The sequence below is a fragment of the Micromys minutus genome (genome assembly GCF_963924665.1).
Source record: "Micromys minutus genome assembly, chromosome: 24".
NCBI classification, from domain to species: domain Eukaryota; kingdom Metazoa; phylum Chordata; class Mammalia; order Rodentia; family Muridae; genus Micromys; species Micromys minutus.
The window spans coordinates 9,227,795-9,244,046 of record NC_137959.1 but is presented as its reverse complement, the minus strand read 5'-3'; the positions used below and the strand labels follow the sequence as shown (position 1 = coordinate 9,244,046).

General features: G+C 52.7%; 1 protein-coding gene across 1 annotated transcript; it reads left to right on the top strand.

Moving 5' to 3' along the window:
- Positions 1 to 88: 88 nt before the first annotated feature.
- On the top strand, positions 89 to 15,818 carry CC2D1A (coiled-coil and C2 domain containing 1A). Its single transcript, XM_080937441.1, has 29 exons — positions 89 to 296; positions 1,419 to 1,554; positions 3,062 to 3,174; positions 3,261 to 3,326; positions 3,567 to 3,701; positions 3,796 to 4,018; positions 6,844 to 6,962; positions 7,154 to 7,226; positions 7,332 to 7,403; positions 7,492 to 7,622; positions 7,693 to 7,765; positions 8,548 to 8,681; positions 10,018 to 10,129; positions 10,213 to 10,385; positions 11,592 to 11,714; positions 11,789 to 11,847; positions 11,919 to 12,035; positions 12,745 to 12,818; positions 12,889 to 12,947; positions 13,050 to 13,101; positions 13,572 to 13,671; positions 13,744 to 13,834; positions 13,955 to 14,092; positions 14,179 to 14,240; positions 14,683 to 14,746; positions 14,832 to 14,958; positions 15,147 to 15,223; positions 15,302 to 15,349; positions 15,416 to 15,818. Exons 1-29 carry the CDS (start codon positions 237 to 239, stop codon positions 15,434 to 15,436), a joined length of 2,832 nt encoding a protein of 943 aa, XP_080793567.1. The 5' UTR covers positions 89 to 236; the 3' UTR covers positions 15,437 to 15,818.
- The last annotated feature ends 434 nt before the right edge of the window (positions 15,819 to 16,252 follow it).

Sequence of the window (16,252 nt, the reverse complement as noted above, 5' to 3'; positions counted from 1 at the left end):
GCGCATTCGCGCACTGTCTGCCGGGAAATGTAGTTTAGTTACAGAGCCCAAGAATCCAGTGGCCGCGCTCCCGAAGGCCAAGGCGGAAGCTGGGCGGCCCAAACTCGAGAATCCCAGGGGCCGGGCGCGGGGGAGGGACTCGGGGCTCAGGATCAGCGCGAGCTCTGAGACGCTACTTCGGTGAAGAGGGAAGGCAAAGGTGCAGTGGCTCGTAGTCCGGGCTTCGAGCCTGGAAGATGCACAAGAGGAATGGACCCCAGGCACCCCCGGGCCGAGGTGCTGTCACCGCCCGCCAGGTGAGTGTGTGCCCCTCTGCCCACTGAGGGGTACCTGCCTAGACTCAGAGTCTCTCCCCACCCTTCCTCACACTCGCAGGGAGTGCCCCACCCCCCAGAAAAGCTAGATCCTCGCCACCAGGTGTACCCTGGTCTCCGCCCCGCCCCCGAGGTGAGGCTCGCTCCCGACCTGTATGGCCTACTGGTCTGGGCCATCCAGCTTCTGGCTTCCCACCCGGGTTTCAGGGAACACCTGTTGCTGCAACACTTCCAGCCGGGAAGGGAAAGCAATCAAACCGGCTTTTCAGGCCTTTGCATCAACTGGGTCAGGCTACACGCTATATCCATTGTACAGATGAGGACACTGAGGATCAGAGAGCCGCAGACATCTAACCAAGGTCATAAGGATAAACACCTGGCTAGATAGAAATGTCAGTCCAGAGGTGTACAGGAAAACCTACAGGACTGGCCCCGTGCTATACTCCCAGATTCAGAACCTGTAGGAGTTTCATTTGTCCCATCTTTGAACCTGGGAGCCCGGGTCTAATTCAGGGCTCAGATTTCTTCCTGGCTTTGGTACATTTGTCTGATGTATTTGTAGCTCTGAACCTAAGTGTTCCTACCTGTGGAATGGAAGCCTGGACGAGTCCTTAAATCAGAGGACAGTTGTAAGGACTTATAGTGAGATTATTTATGGAAGGTGCTAGAACATAGTGCTTATCATTGTTCCCGGTAGGTGAAGCCATGCATGATGGTAGGAGTTGGCCAGTTTGGACCTACAGAAAGAGCAGTTTCATGTAACTCGTCACACTCTGGTTCAACCTTGTCGTTGTCATAGCTTTCATTTCTTAATTTTTTTTCCTTGCCGTGCTGGGGATAGAACTCAGGGCTGTGCACATGCTAAGGTTAGCGCTTTATTGACACTGGTGCACTCCCAGCAGGTTCTCTGCTGCTGAGCCATATCTGGATCAAAGGATGTTGTTGTACGATATGTCTGTCTCAGCCTCCTGGTCTCTCCAAGAAATGGCTTACTCTTAGAGGTTTGGTTCCAGCATTTCGTATGGACTCTCTGGATCTGTCCTGGCCACCTGGGGCTGAGTGAGATACATGGAAGGTCTAACTGGACCATGGTTGTTCCCATAGCTTGGTCTGCTGGTTGACTTCTCCCCAGACGGCCTGATGATCCCTGAGGATGGGGTGAATGAAGAGGAACTGGAGGCTGAATTCCTGGCTTTGGTGGGGGGTCAGCCCCAGGCCCTAGAGAAACTGAAAGGCAAAGGTAAGAAAGATGCTCAACACACTCTTTGGCAATTCTTCTGCGGCAGTACATGGAGCTAGGCACTGGGTTGGACGTGGGGCAGGAAGACAAGAGACCTACCTCCCTGGAGTCTAGGTTCTCTGTCTAGACTGTCGGATCAGCTGTGGGTGGGGCTGGGGCTTTTCCAATCTGTTTCTTGCCACATTTTTCTTCTTTGTTTAGATTTTGTTTCTTCTCTGTGTGTAATATGTCTGTATGTGTATGCCACATGTGTGCAGACATGGAAGATAGCAGAGTATGTCAGGTTCCCCAGAGCTGAAGTTACAGGTAGTTATGAACTGCCCCGTGTGGATGCTGAGAATGAAGCTCAAGTCCTCTGCAAGAACAGTTTGTACTCTTAGCTATCAAGCTGCCTTCCCGGCTCTTCGAGTTTTGGGCTTTATGTGAGCGATTTCACTGTTCACAGTGGCCATAAGCAAAGTGTCGCTTGGTGTTTCAAAGCATAGATGGTTAAGTCCGCGCTTTTGGAAAGTAATATGTGTGGTAGGTAGTGGCACGCAGGTGGGAGCCACAGGTCTGTTGGTCACCAGTTCATTGGGCACTAATATACAGTAAGTCTTTACAGAAGGCAAAGTTGTGGGTTATTAGTTAATAAAACCATGACAATAGGACCACCAAGATGGCTCAGTGGGCAGAGAAGCTTGTTCGATCCCCGAGGTTCAGTCCATGAGACCTCTGCGGTTGAAGGAGAGAACTGACCCTTGAAAGTTGTCCTCTGGCCTTTACACATGTACCATTTCCTTAAACACACGCTCTGTGCCAAGATGCCATGGATAAAGCCCCGTCTTGATTCATGCTTTTGTTTTCTGTTTTCACCTACTCACATCTAGAGAGGAGGTAATTAAATGGTGAACTTCCCAAATCATTGATAAGCCAAATTATACAATGTTCTGAGTGCCAGGATAACATCTCCTGTCCTCTTCAGCATGAGTCATCTTCGTCCAGTGTATCCATGCTCTATCTGCTACGTTGGAGTCCTGTTGTTACCTTGTGGTTGCCTTGCTTATCTAATGTAGCCTTTAATTTACTTGGTTGTAGCCCCAAGCACAAGAGAGTGAGGATGAAAAGAAGGTGCTGGGGCAAGCCAGAGGGGAAGGTGCTGTTATCTGGACGAGGCAGGGACAGCTGTAGCTTTGCTGCTCTCAGAATTTAATTCACAGTCTACCTGGGAGGAACCGCTGTCCTGAAGCAAGGAGCTGAGGGAACTTGCTCAAGGTCATGTAGTGAGAACATTGCAGAGCTGCAGTTCCAACTCAGCATGTCTGGCAACATAGCTGAGACTTGATAAGAAGTGAGTGCTTGGAGGGTGGGTTGGCAGATGGATGGAAGATGGCATCAGGTTAGAAGAGCTTCAGGACAGTGGGGTGCCACAGTGCTCAGGGAAGGGGATCTGTTCCCTTGCTTGCTGTGCTGTTCTTTGGGGCTCTGGGAGGATCCTGCTCTAGCTAGGGCTTCTTTCTGCCACCAGGTCCCCTGCCAATGGAAGCCATTGAGAAGATGGCCCGGCTCTGCATGAAAGACCTGGATGAAGATGAGGAGGGGACAGATGAGGATGATGTGGAGGCTGATGAGGACCTGCTGGTGAGCACAGGGCCAGGGCAGACTGTATCATCCCAGTGCCCTGTCCAGCAGCCTTGGCTTCCTACCCTGGCCATTTATCCCTACAGGCAGAGCTAAATGAGGTCCTTGGAGAAGAAAGGAAGGCTGTGGAGCCCCAGATGCCTGTGGTCCAGGTATACCTCCCATAAGTTACTCACATACACACAACCAGCGTTCAAGGCCCACCTCCCCATCCCACCCACCCCATCCCTCGTTCTATACATGACCTTGACACATTACCTCTGAACTGTGATGTTTCTAGCATTTGGGGTGGGAAAGATTGTTCTGGGAGAAAATGTGTTCATAATCTAAAAGGTTGGCTAGGGCGGCCTAAGTGGGGTCAACATCCAGATTGTACCCCAACCCTCCTATAGCCAAAGCCGTCAAGCCCCAACCCAGGAATAGAGGCCACACTGCAGGAAAGGCTAACCCTCTACCAGTCTGCAGTGGAGAGCGCCAGGCAAGCTGGGGACAGTGCCAAGATGCGACGCTATGACCGGGGGCTCAAGGTGAGCAGGAGAACACCAGGGTGCTGGGACCCTACCTGACTCAGGAGTACCAAGCTCACCCTTGATCTCAGACTCACATCACATCCTGTTCCAGACGCTGGAAAACCTGCTGGTCTCTGCAAAGAAGGGTAACACCATTAATGAAGCAGACATCCCACCACCTGTAGCCTCAGGGAAGGGACCAGCCACTGTGCACAGCCACACCCATGCTACTTCCCACCTGGCTCCTGTAAGCCCGCCAGCCCCAGAGTCCAGCGTCACCTTGGAGGCTCCATCTACCACTGCACAAACCTCTGCTAAGCCTCAGCTACCCCCAGGTAAATGGTGGGAAGGGCTGGGTCATACAGGGTCTATGTGAGCTCTTCAGAGACCTTAAAATATGGGCTGTGCATACAATGGAATACTATTTAGCCATAAAAAGGAATTAATTTCTTTTTAGCATGTGCTCTAACATGGAAGGACCATGAGAATATGATGCTTTTTTGGTTTGTTTTTGTTTTTTTGAGACAAGGTTTCTCTGTGAATAGCCCTGGTTGACCTGGAACTCACTCTGTAGACCAGGCTGGCCTCAAACTCAGAGATTCACCTGCCTCTGCCTCCTGTGTACCACCACTGCCCAACATTTTTGTTTTTTATTTTTTGTTTTGTGTTTTCATGAGGACATGATGTTATATGCAGAAAGCTATAAAAGACAGAGTCACGAATTCCAGTCTTAGGGTCCCAGGGCTGTCAGATCCATGAGGATAGGAAGTGGAATGGCAGGAGGCCCTGCTGGCAGTGTCTAATAGAGATGGAGTTTTAGTCTGGGTGAGGGAGGATGTGTGTAATGCTGCTGAACTCTGCGTGTAAAGGTTAATAGAGCCAGGAGGAGTGGTTCGCTTAATGGCACTCGGGAAGCAGGGACAGAAGATGGATCTTAGAGTCTGAGGCCAGCCTGGTCTACAGAGTGAGTTCTAGGACAGCCAGGGCTACACAGTGAGATCCCGTCTCAAAAAAGAAAAAGTAGTTCATAGCTAGGAAGATGGCTCAGCAGGAAAGTTTCCGCTCTGTAAGCACGGGAGTATGAGTTCAGATCCCAGCATGTATGTAACCAGCTGCATGCAGTGTGACTGAACTTCAAGTCCAGTGAGAGACTGTCTCAAAAGTCAGCTGAGGAAGACACTTGATGCTCACCTCTGGCCTCTACAGGTACACACAGCCACACAGAACAACACATACACGAAACTGGTTCCAGCCAGTCAGGCACCCCGAACATGCGTTAGTCCAGCACTTGAGGCTTGATGAGGAGAATCATAATTTGGAGGACAGACAGCCTGTGCTACACACAGTAGGACCCACCTCAGAAAGAGAAAAGGAAATGGGCAAAGTGGGTAAAGTCACAGGTGGGCGAGCCTGACACGCGAGTTTAGTCCCTAAGGCCCCGGTAAAAGTGGCCGGAAAGGGTCAGCTACACAGACTCATCATGTGACCTCCACCTGCACAATAATAATAAAATCATTTCTTAACCCTTTCTTGAGACAGGGCTCACTGTGTAGACCAGGCTGGCTGTGTACTCATAGAGATCTCCCTGTCTCTGTCTGCCTCCGAGCCCTATGGTTAAAGATGTGTCCCACCATCTCCACCCAACATGAAACATATTTACAACAGAAAAAGAAAAACAATGTTAAGTTTTATGTGGTTTATTGTAAATTACAAAATAAGAAATAGGTTTGGGCATGCTGGCACATGCCTTTTTCCCATCAATTGGAAGGCAGAACACTTGAGTTTCAAGGCTATGGTGGTCTATATAGCAAGCCAGGCCAGCTAGGGTTATGTGATAAGGTCATGTCTCGAAGAAGAGGAAGGAGAAGGAGAAGAACAGAGCCCGAGAGCTGGCTGAGCCGTTAGGAGCACTGGCTGCTCTTACAGAGGATGGTTTCCAGCACTTAAGTCAGGTCAAAGCCATCCGTAAGGCAGGCCAGTGGGATTTGACATTCTTGTTGAGCCTCCTGGAGCACCAGGCACACATTGCTGGTATAGACACACGGACAAATCACTCAGACACATAAAAATAAATAAATCTCTTTAGGGGATTTAAAAATAAGAAGCAAATGTTGGGGCTCTTCGGTTAAAAGCATTTTATTGCTCCTGAAGAGGACCCAGGTTAGCTTCCCAACTCCCACTGGGTAGCTTAATTTCAATTTCAAAGGAACTGATACCCTCTCTGGCCTCCAAGGCCACCAAGCAAGAAAGGGATGCATCTACAAGCAGAACACTCATGCACAATAAATAAATCTAAAAATGTTTATTAAAGTAAATGTTGGTGAGTTTCCAATCACTTTGGAATTTATATTTTTTTAAATGGGGGTGGGAGGACTTATGTGCCATGACACGTATGTAAAGATGGGCGCGTCACCAGTGGGAGTCAGTTCTCTTATGTGTGGGCCCCAGAAGTCAAGCTCGGGCCACCAGATGGTACAGGTGTCCTTACCTGCTGCACCTTCTAGTCAGAAAGACTGCTATGGAAGCCAGGGGCCTTGTTTGGAGGCCGGGAAATTGCCAAGTATGTGGAGGCTGTCTGTTCCACCGTCACCCAAGCCCCACAGATGCCACGAAGGAGAGAAAGGCTTACAGCTATCTCTGTGACGTTCATAATTACAAGGCACTGTGAGCAGCAGCCTTGGCTACTGTTTACATTTAAGATGAAAACTGACAGATTAAAAAGGTACAAGTCATGCTGGAGAGATGGCTCGGTGGTTAAGAGCACTGACTGCTCTTCCAGAGGTCCTGAGTTCAAATCCCAGCAACCACATGGTGGCTCACAACCATCTGTAATGAGATCGGATGCCCTCTTCTGGTGTGTCTGAAGACAGTTATAGTGTACTTATATATAATAAATAAATAAATCTTAAAAAAAAAAAAGGTACAAGTCTCCACTGGGCTTTCATATATCTTGGGGGAGACACTGTAGTGTCTCTGAACCTCTAGCCTTGAGGGAAAATGTCCCTCATTCCACTGGACAGCTGAGTGATCTTGGCAGAGAGAATGCCTTGGAGCCTCAGGTTTTCATCTCTAAAATAGATTCAAAACTTGGTTGTGAGAATCACATGGGCAGTTTGTGTAGTGAGCTTAACCTAGGCTTCTTTTGCGTTGTTCTTTCTAGATCCCTGCAGCCCCCTAGCCCGGTTGCAGAGCCTTCAGCACGAGTACAAACTGGCTGCCCTTCGTGCTAAGCATCAGGATGACACCGTTACAGCCACTAGACACTTGAGAGTAGCTAAGGTGGGTCTCAGCCACACGGAGGCAGAGTGCAGGCTCCTGTCCTAGCTCCTCCAGAGAACCAGCCAGCGGTACCTGTGGTACCTGTTAGAGCCTCAGCTGCCTTCTGGCCTGCTAGCAGTATCTCAGTATGGCAGAGGATGGCTTGGTAACCCCAGGAGTCCCCTCTCTACTCATCTCATTCTTTCTCCTAGAGCTTTGACCCTGTCTTGGAGGCCCTGAGCCGAGGGGAACTGGTGGACCTGTCCCGCCTACCCCCTCCACCTGGTGAGGACCCTATCCCGTGCCCCTTCCTATTCCTACTGTTCACTTTGGTTCTGCACAAGATAACCAAGCAAGCCCCTCACTCAACTGTGTGTTCCTTGTCTCCAGACCAGCTGTCCCCAGAGCCCCCCTTGCCAGCAGCCCAACCTTTGACTCCCACCTCAACACTCACCAGGCCAGGTAGGCCAGTGAGATCCTTTGAGGTGGGCAGATTGGACCAGTACCCCATTTCCCTTGCCCCTTAACCTGTTTCCCACTTCTGACCCAGAGGTTCCCCAACCCCCGAGGAACCTTCTGGAGGCGCTAGAGCAGCGAATGGAGCGGTACAATGTGGCTGCAGCCCAGGCCAAGGCCAAGGGTGACCAGCGGAAGGCACGCATGCATGAACGAATTGTCAAGGTGTGTAGGGGGCCAGATAAACGCTCCCAGGAGCTATCTCAGGGCCCCCTAACACCTCTGTGCCCTGCAGCAATATCAAGACGCTATTCGAGCCCACAAGGCAGGCCGGACTGTGGATGTGGCGGAGCTGCCAGTGCCCCCAGGTAGGCTGTACCCCACCGCAAGTATGTTCCCACCATAAGGTCTACCCTGGCCCACTCCTCATCCCACACCTACTCTGTGCCTTTTGCTGGTCTGTTCCCACTCACAGCTCTCTCGTGCAGTGCACTCAAGAACTCTGCAGACTTCTTAGCCAGAGTGGAGTGAGTTGTGACAGCACTGTTTGCATCAGGGATACTGGACAGTTGTCAGGCAGGAGGTCGTTATGTCTTCCAACCGTCCCCCTCCCCCGTTCATTCCACTTAGTCCTGCCATGTCCTCCATGGAGTAGAGCCCTTGGAGTTCTCAGCTGCCCACAGGTCTTCTGTAGAAACAGTTACCCTCCACATTGGGGCCCCTCTCCCAGCTGAGGCCCACCTCACAGTCTGTCAGGATCTGCCCAAGGTGCACGAGAGAAGCAAGCACCATGGGAACGAGCAGCCAGGGGGAGGGGAGTCAGTAGTTCAGGCACTGAGTCAGATCAGGTCAGACCCAGGGTGGGCCGTGGGTTCAGAGCAAAGGCAGGGCACTTCCCTAGCACGCACAAAACCCAGGCTCCATCTTTGGTGTGCAGAAAGCAGTAAGACTTGCATGATACATACCTGTAATCCCACAACTCGGGAGGCTGACGCAGAGGGACTACATGCTCAAGGCCAACCTGAGCTACATAGTGAAGCTGTTCAGAAAACCAACAGAGAGGAAGGCCTAGAATGCCTTAGTGGGAGGAGGGGTTGATGGCCTCCAACAGTGGATAGTGGGGCACTGACCAAGCCGCTCTGCCGCCTAGGCTTCCCCCCAATTCAGGGCATGGAGTCTGCTGAGCCTTCTCAGCAAAGTCTGGTGGGAGTCCTGGAAACTGCCATGAAGCTTGCCAACCACGAGGAAGGCTCAGATGAGGAAGAGGATGAGACTCCTAAAAAGGTTCGAGGGGTCAGGGCTGAGGTGGGGAAGGATAATGGGAGGAGGACCTGGGAAGCCTGGCCAAAGCAGGAGTGACCAGCCTCATGTGGGTTAGTGGGGTCCTGCGTCTGCTCTGCCACAGGGCATGGCCGCTCAAGAGGCAGGATGCGGGAAGTTGACTGTGCTTACCGTACGTGTCACGGGTGTATGTTAGACTCGAGGGAAGCCCCGGGACACTGCTCTGGGCTTGGGGAAGCTCAGTTTGAGGTGAACTGGCTCGAGGGTCCCAATCCTGCAAGGAGGCTGAGGTCATCTGTTTCTCAGGCTCTCGGACACCCGGGCACCACTGGATGCTGTGGAAGAGCTGAGAACAGAGTGTGGGCCTGTGCGCCAGATCTAGTTGGGGCTGAGGGGGGATAAGGGTGAACTCCAACTGGTCCCACAGGGTGGTGGGGGGTTTGCCTTGATGATGGTGGGCTTGGTTTGGCTTGGTGGCTGATGCAGCTAGGAGCACAGAGAGGCCTTCTGTGGGAGATGAGATGGCAGCTCTGTAGGCGAAGGTCTTCTCCATGGCTCCCCACAGCGAATCTCAATGAAAAGAGACAGTCCATGGTTTTAAGGCGTCTACTGTCATGGCAGAAAGTGGATGAGTAAAACTGTATCTCACTTCTCAGGGAGGGCCTGAGATTTAATACCTTTTGCAGGGAGGAGTGTCTGGGAAGGAAAGTTCATTGGCTAAGCCTCCAGGCCTTTAGGTACCTCATTAAATTGGAAATCTGTCTTGAGCCTCCGTGACCTGTGGTCATGTCCTCTACCTGAGGAAAGGCTTGGGGCATTGCTCTAATGCCTAATAACCACAACTCTATGGAAAGCTGAGGCTAGTGATGGGCCTGGTGCTCGGATATTAGGCGAAACACCTACTGTCCCTTCAGGGTGACCGGGGTTTCAAGCCTTAGCTCAACTGGGAACCAGGGTGCATTTCACAGTCCCGTGGCCTCATAGCACAGGCCTGTCACTTCTTTGCTGTGGGTCTCTGGGTCAACCTTGTTGAATGGGCACAAAACAGGATCGCCTCCCTGTGCAGAGCTGCTGCAGAGAGGAGGTGGGAACAAAACCGTAAGTATGTTCAGTGCTGAAGATGAGCCAGTCATAGTGCCTCATACCTGTGAGCTCAGCCTTGGGAGGCTGAGGCAGGAAGATCAAGAGTTCAAAGTCAGCTTTAGCTACATAATGAGTTTGAGGCCAGCCTGAAACACATGAGACCCTGTTGAATAGGTTCTTGGGTTTGGGTTTTGACACCTAGGAATGAGTCATTGCAGGCATTGGAGACCTCTGACCTCTCTCTATACCTCTGCAGCAGAATACCCCTGCTGCCTCCACAGCCCAGCTGAAGTCCTCGCCCTCCAAGGCACCTCCATCAGGACCAGCCCCAGCAGGCAAAGCTGCCACCAAGGGTACCTCCACCAGGGGTAAGTACCCCACCTACCGTGGCTACCCAGGCCAACTTGACCCCAGTGGGTTGGAAGCCCCACTGAGGCTTTTCCACCTTCAGCTCAGCAGCAGCTGGCCTTCCTGGAGGGCCGTAAGAAGCAGCTCCTGCAGGCTGCGCTTCGCGCCAAGCAAAAGAACGACGTAGAGGGCGCCAAGATGCATCTGCGCCAGGCCAAAGGGCTAGAGCCCATGCTAGAGGCCTCTCGCAATGGACTGCCTGTGGACATTGCCAAGGTGAGGCCTCTGTTTGCATACTGCCTGTGGTTCCCTAGCAGCCATGTGACCTAGAATGTATTGGTTATCATTTAAACTAAGCTGCTGTGACAAGTAGGCCCTTGGGAGACAACAGTTGAAAGGAGATGGTTACTTCTTGAATTTCAGGACAGACTCTACAACAGGATGCTTGTGGGGCCCAGGCTTCTGTACTTTTGCTTTCATCTTCCTAGGGTCTTGTCCTGGTCCACATGATCCAAACAGATCACTGACCCATTGCCTCACGCCCAGTAAAGGGTGGAGCAAAAGGACAGAGTGACTTAAAGGAGTCATTGCAGGACCTGGAACACCCTGACTTCTCTCTGTTCCTCTACAGCAAACACTCCTGTCTTCAGAACCCAGCCTTGTGTTTATCTCCCATTAGCTAGAGCTAGCCATGTGGCTAGCTGCAGAGTATTCTGGGGCTTGAAGTTTCTTGCAGGATCAATGCTGTGTGCCATTACTAGAGAAGAGACTCTAATCCCCGATTCTGCCATTTTGGATAGGACTGTTCACTCCAAGCATTATTTTTGTCTTTGGAGACCTGAAGTCATTCCCACCGCAAAATCAGGCAGGATCCTGGGATCCCTTGTGTAACAGACAGCAGCATGACAGGAAGTCTGTGTGGAGCACACTCTGGGTCCTGGGCACAACAAACACCCCCACCCTTACAGGACACGCATTCTAGCTAGGGAGACCACATGCTGGTATATCCAGGACTTTACTGTGGCCCATGGTCTTGACCTCCCTCCCTCCCTCCCTCCCTCTGTCCTCAAACACCAGCCACAGTCTAGCTGCAGGGTCTTCGCACTCACGCTGGAGTGCTCCCCCAGGCACTCTTTGGGGTTACTCTCTCTTAAGTCTTTGGTTCTAATCACTCTTTGCAGATGGGGTCTCTGTACACAGGCAAGCCTGGACTCACTGTGTCCCGCACTGTCCTCAGACTTTCAGTTCTGTGTGCCGCAGTGCTTCTCTCTCTGCTCTGCACCCCAGTCCCCAGCCACACAGCAGGGCCTGCACATGTACTGGGCAGCACAGACAGGCTTTTGTTGTACATGACAGTGTAGGAATTGAGGGGTGACCCCATACAGGAGATAAGAGTAATGGGCAGAGAGGTGACAGAGCCCCAGCCAGATGGGGGTTCCTGGTGGGCCAGTAGCCCGTGCCTAGCAGCCTCATCCTCCACAGGTGCCACCTGCTCCTGTCAACAAGGACGATTTTGTGCTGGTGCAGCGGCCTGGCCCAGGCATGTCTCAGGAGGCTGTGCGTCGCTATGGGGAGCTCACCAAGCTCCTGAGACAGCAGCATGAAGTAAGGCCCCACCAATGACCCTGGCCCTATAATGCCCCAACCTCCCACTCACCCTCCACTTCTCTCCCCTGCAGATGTGTCTAAACCACTCCACACAGTTCACGCACCTGGGCAACATTGCTGAAACCATTAAGTAAGTGCCTGCCCCTGGGACCTGCATTGGCAGTCTAGCTGCTGGGGCCCTGAGCAGTGCCTTCTCAACAGGTTTGAGAAGCTGGCAGAAGACTGTAAGCGGAGCATGGACACCTTAAAACAAGCCTTTGCCCGAAGTCTGCCCACACCTGCAGCCCGCTTTGAGCAAAGGACCTTCAGTGTCATCAAGTATGGCCCCAAACCCCTGCTGGGTACTGTCGGGAGGGAGCCACACTTAAGAGCTGTAGCAGGACCTGATTCTGGTCGAGGGAATAGATGGTGGAAGCAGATATCCACAGGGTCCGGGCGGGCACGAGCTAGGGCCCTCGCCGAGTTGGCAGATCCTCAGAAAGTCATTAGTAAATGAAAGAATGATTCAGGGTGTGTAGCTCAGTTGGTAGAATTCATGCCCAGCAATGCTTGAGATCCTGGGTTCTAGGACTTCATAAACCATATCCCAGCCCCGAGGAAGTAGAGGCAGGAGGATCAGAAATTCAAGGCCAGCCTTGGCTACGTGGGACTTTGCCTCAAAAGTAGAGGATCCTCTGGCAACTAGAGTCCTGGCTGACATTTAGTAGGACTCCAGGAATGTAGAGTAAAGATCAGATACTGCCAAGCACATAGTAAATTCTAAATAAAACTGGCAATTAAGGGCCAGGGAGATAGGTCAGCGAGGACAGGGACGTGTGTTTATACACACACAATACATACAAAGCCAGATAGAAGTAGGTACCAAGGAAACGTGAGCACTCAACAGGGAGCCCAGTAGTGTCCCGCAAGGGCGTGCGTAACTCTACAGCCTGATTGTGAAATCTGGGGGGTCCCCTGCTCCGCTGAAGGAGGTGAGAGCTCCCGGTGGGACTGAGGTACCTACCTCTGTCTCCCTGCCTACTGAAAGGATCTTTCCGGACTTGAGCAACAACGACATGCTCCTGTTTATTGTGAAGGGCATTAATCTGCCCACACCCACAGGTGAGGAGGCAGCCCTGAGGCAAGGGCAGGCTGGTCTCTCTACCTAGGTCTGACCCTTGTCTACCCACAGGGCTGTCCCCCAGTGACTTGGATGCCTTTGTCCGATTTGACTTCCCTTATCCCAATGTGGTAAGTACAATCTTTTAAGTGGGTGTGGACCAAGAAGCAAGGCAGTTCGGAAGTCCACATCTGGCCTGGGTCCTGATCATTCCTGCCTCCTCCCTGATACAGGAAGAAGCTCAGAAAGACAAGACCAGTGTGATCAAAAACACAGACTCCCCTGGTGAGTCACCTTGTCTTCTGCTGAAGATAACCTAAAACTAGGGCCACAGTGGGAATCTACCTCAGAGGTATTCCCTAGCATTCACAAGCCCTGGGCTCCCACCCCCAGCACCCTTAGGAAAAAAAAGACAAGGACAGAGAGGAGATGGTTCAGTGGGTGAAGGAAGCAATTGTAGGGCACGAAAACGGGCTTGGATTTGAATCCCCAGATCTGACTTAAAACTGGTAGAGCAACATGCCTCTACAGTCCCACATTCCTGCAGTGAGGAGACCAGAGAACTTGTGGGCCATGTGGATGCAGAGCAACGAGTGAGACCTTGTCTCAAACAAGGTGGAAGGTGAAGACTGACACCGAGGTGGTGCTGTAACCCCCACATGGACACACACACACAGCCACCACACACAAAGTAAAAGCCCAGTGTGTACTCCCACTCCCAGCTGCTTCTTGTTCTTCCCTCCTTCCCTGCATAGAATTCAAGGAGCAGTTCAAACTCTGCATCAACCGTGGCCACCGTGGCTTCCGAAGGGCCATTCAAACCAAGGGCATCAAGTTCGAAGTGATCCACAAGGGGTGAGCCAGGGATCAGAGAGGTTCTGGGCTCCAGGTGGAGCAACATGCTCACCATTGTGTCTTCCTCCACAGGGGGCTGTTTAAGACTGACAGGGTGCTAGGTACAGCCCAGCTGAAGCTGGATATGTTGGAAACAGCTTGTGAAGTCCATGAGATCCTGGAGGTGAGCTAGTGCCTGCAACAAACTTGAGCGCTCTGGTCTGCTACTGGTTGTCCCCGGCGTTCTTCAGGGCTCCTATTGAGGATGCTGCTCTTGCTCACACCAGCACTTGTTCTTACCTAGGTTCTGGATGGCCGCCGGCCCACAGGGGGTCGGCTCGAGGTGATGGTCCGCATCCGGGAGCCACTGACAGCCCAGCAGTTGGAGACTACAACTGAGAGGTGGCTAGTCATTGATCACATCCCAGCAGCTGTGCCCACTGTGAGTTCCTGCCTCTCAGTCACCTCTGGGAGTAGGGCCAGGGTCAGGGACTCAGTACTCATTGGACTGACTCTCTACCAAAACAGGTCACTGGGCCCAAGGCAAAGGTTCCTCTCATGCCCGCGTCTTCAAGGGAAGCAGGCAACAGGTACGTGTGGGCTGTGCCACACTGAAGTGAGTCTCGCCTCAGTTCCTGTTCTTTCTACCAGGCAGGTCAGACCGAATCCCATCTGACCTCAGAGACATGTGTGGCACCCTTCTCTTAGGAATTCACTTTACAAGCCTCCTCTTGATCGTTAAGACCTTTTGTGATCTGACCAATGCCAACATATCCAGCCTCCTCTATCTTCACTCTTGTACTTTCTTCTGTCTCTGTCCCTCAATAATGTCCCCTGCCTCCCTTTCCTGAGTGTCAGGATGGCAGGCAGACCCAGAACCTCTGGCATCGGGTCTCCCTTCCTAGTCTCTAGATGTCTTGAAGACTTTCTGAGACTCCCCTAGCCCCACCCATCCTGTGCTTCTGCCCACTGACTCCCGTGGATTCCCCACCACTTCCTCTGTAGCCCCTCATCCTCCTCTCTACTCTGCAGATCAGCACGGCCTCTGCATAGTCTTAGTGTGCTGGCCTTTGACCAAGAGCGGCTAGAAAGGAAGGTAGGTGCCTACGCTGCTGGGCTCAGTGGGGTAGGCTGTGGGGCTGAGCTCCAGATTGGCTCACAGGTCCCTTTGTACCCTCCAGATCCTGGCCCTGAGGCAGGCACGTCGGCCTGTGCCTCCAGAAGTGGCCCAGCAGTACCAGGATGTAGTACAGCGTAGCCAATGGCAGAGGGCACAGCTGGAGCAAGGGGGTGCTGCCCTCCGCAGGGGTAGGGACAGAAATGGGGGCTGTATCCGGTGAAGGAGGGACTGTATAAGGGTGTATCTGGAGAGGGAGTTGGTCAAGAAAAGGGCTGGAGAGAGGTCTTTGATAAGAGAGGTGTGCAGTGGGTAGGGAGCTGAGACAAAAGTGGGGAGAGGCAATGCCTGGCCCTGACCCCCACTTCCACTTCTCAAGAGTATGCAAGCCATCTGGAGCGCCAGCTACACTTCTATACAGAGGCTGCCCGGCGCCTGGGCTACGATGGAAGCAGGGTAAGCCAGACCTGTGTGGTGGGTACTGAGTTAGAGGGTCAGGGGCATCCTAGACTCAACCAATCACCCCTTCCCTAGGAGGCTGCGAAGGAGGCATTGTACCGAAGGAACCTGGTGGAGAGCGAGGTAAGTGGCCACAGAGGTGGGGGTCACATGTGGTGGTGGTCCCCTGACCCCTGGTGTCTCCCCCAGCTGCAGCGACTCCGCAGGTGAGGCCCATCCTGGACTACAGGCCGTACAGCTCAATGCCAGGCAGAGCTCCAGGGCCACTGAAGAGACAAGCAGACAATCAACGGACAGTTGGTTCTGGACTCACCCTGTCCAGACCCCCAGCCCCAGGGGCATTGGGACAGCACCTCACCCCAGCCTGGCTGGTTGGGCCTTGGAGAGTCCTGTTTGCACATCCAGGAGCACCTGGAGCAAGGAGGGTAGTTGGGACACGAGCCCAGAGGGCCCTGCAAGCACTTTACTTCCTGCCCCTCCCACTGCTAACCCCACAGCCCTCTCCAAAGATACCTCTGAGGCTGTCAAGCTCAGCCAGCTCTCTAGGGACTGTGCTGGCCCAGCTGCTCCCCACCCCCAGGGCCAACAAAGAATGAACAGCCAAGGCCACACCTGCCTCAGCTTTGTCTTTTTTCCTTGATGTGCCTACCCTGCCCTACAGTGGCTGGCTTGGGCCTCCCCATTCAGTCCAGTTCCCTGGAAAGGCCTGGGTGAGCCCCTGGCATGGACCATTTGGGTGTACACAGTAAGGCTGGGCCCTGCAGGACATTATTTGGTGACCATGTGTCTGCCTCAGGTCTTCCGAACTGATTGACTTTGTATCCAAGAGCTTTGTGTCCCCACTTAGGAGTGGAAAAGACGCTCCTCTGAGCTGTGGGGAAGAAATGGGTTGGTCCCATTGGGCACTGAGTCCCCTGTGAACATGAGAAGGCATGCATCTGCTTTATTTTCCCATCACCATCTGTGGTGGAGGGTGTAGTCTGCACCCCAAAATGTTCACGTCGGCATGCTTCCTGCTTCACCACC

Coding starts and splice junctions, on each gene's coding strand:
- CC2D1A (XM_080937441.1), top strand. CDS start 237: ATGCACAAGAGGAATGGACCCCAGGCACCCCCGGGCCGAGGTGCTGTC. Junction 11,715..11,788: donor TCCTGAGACAGCAGCATGAA/GTAAGGCCCCAC, acceptor TCTCCCCTGCAG/ATGTGTCTAAACCACTCCAC. Junction 12,819..12,888: donor TAATCTGCCCACACCCACAG/GTGAGGAGGCAG, acceptor GTCTACCCACAG/GGCTGTCCCCCAGTGACTTG.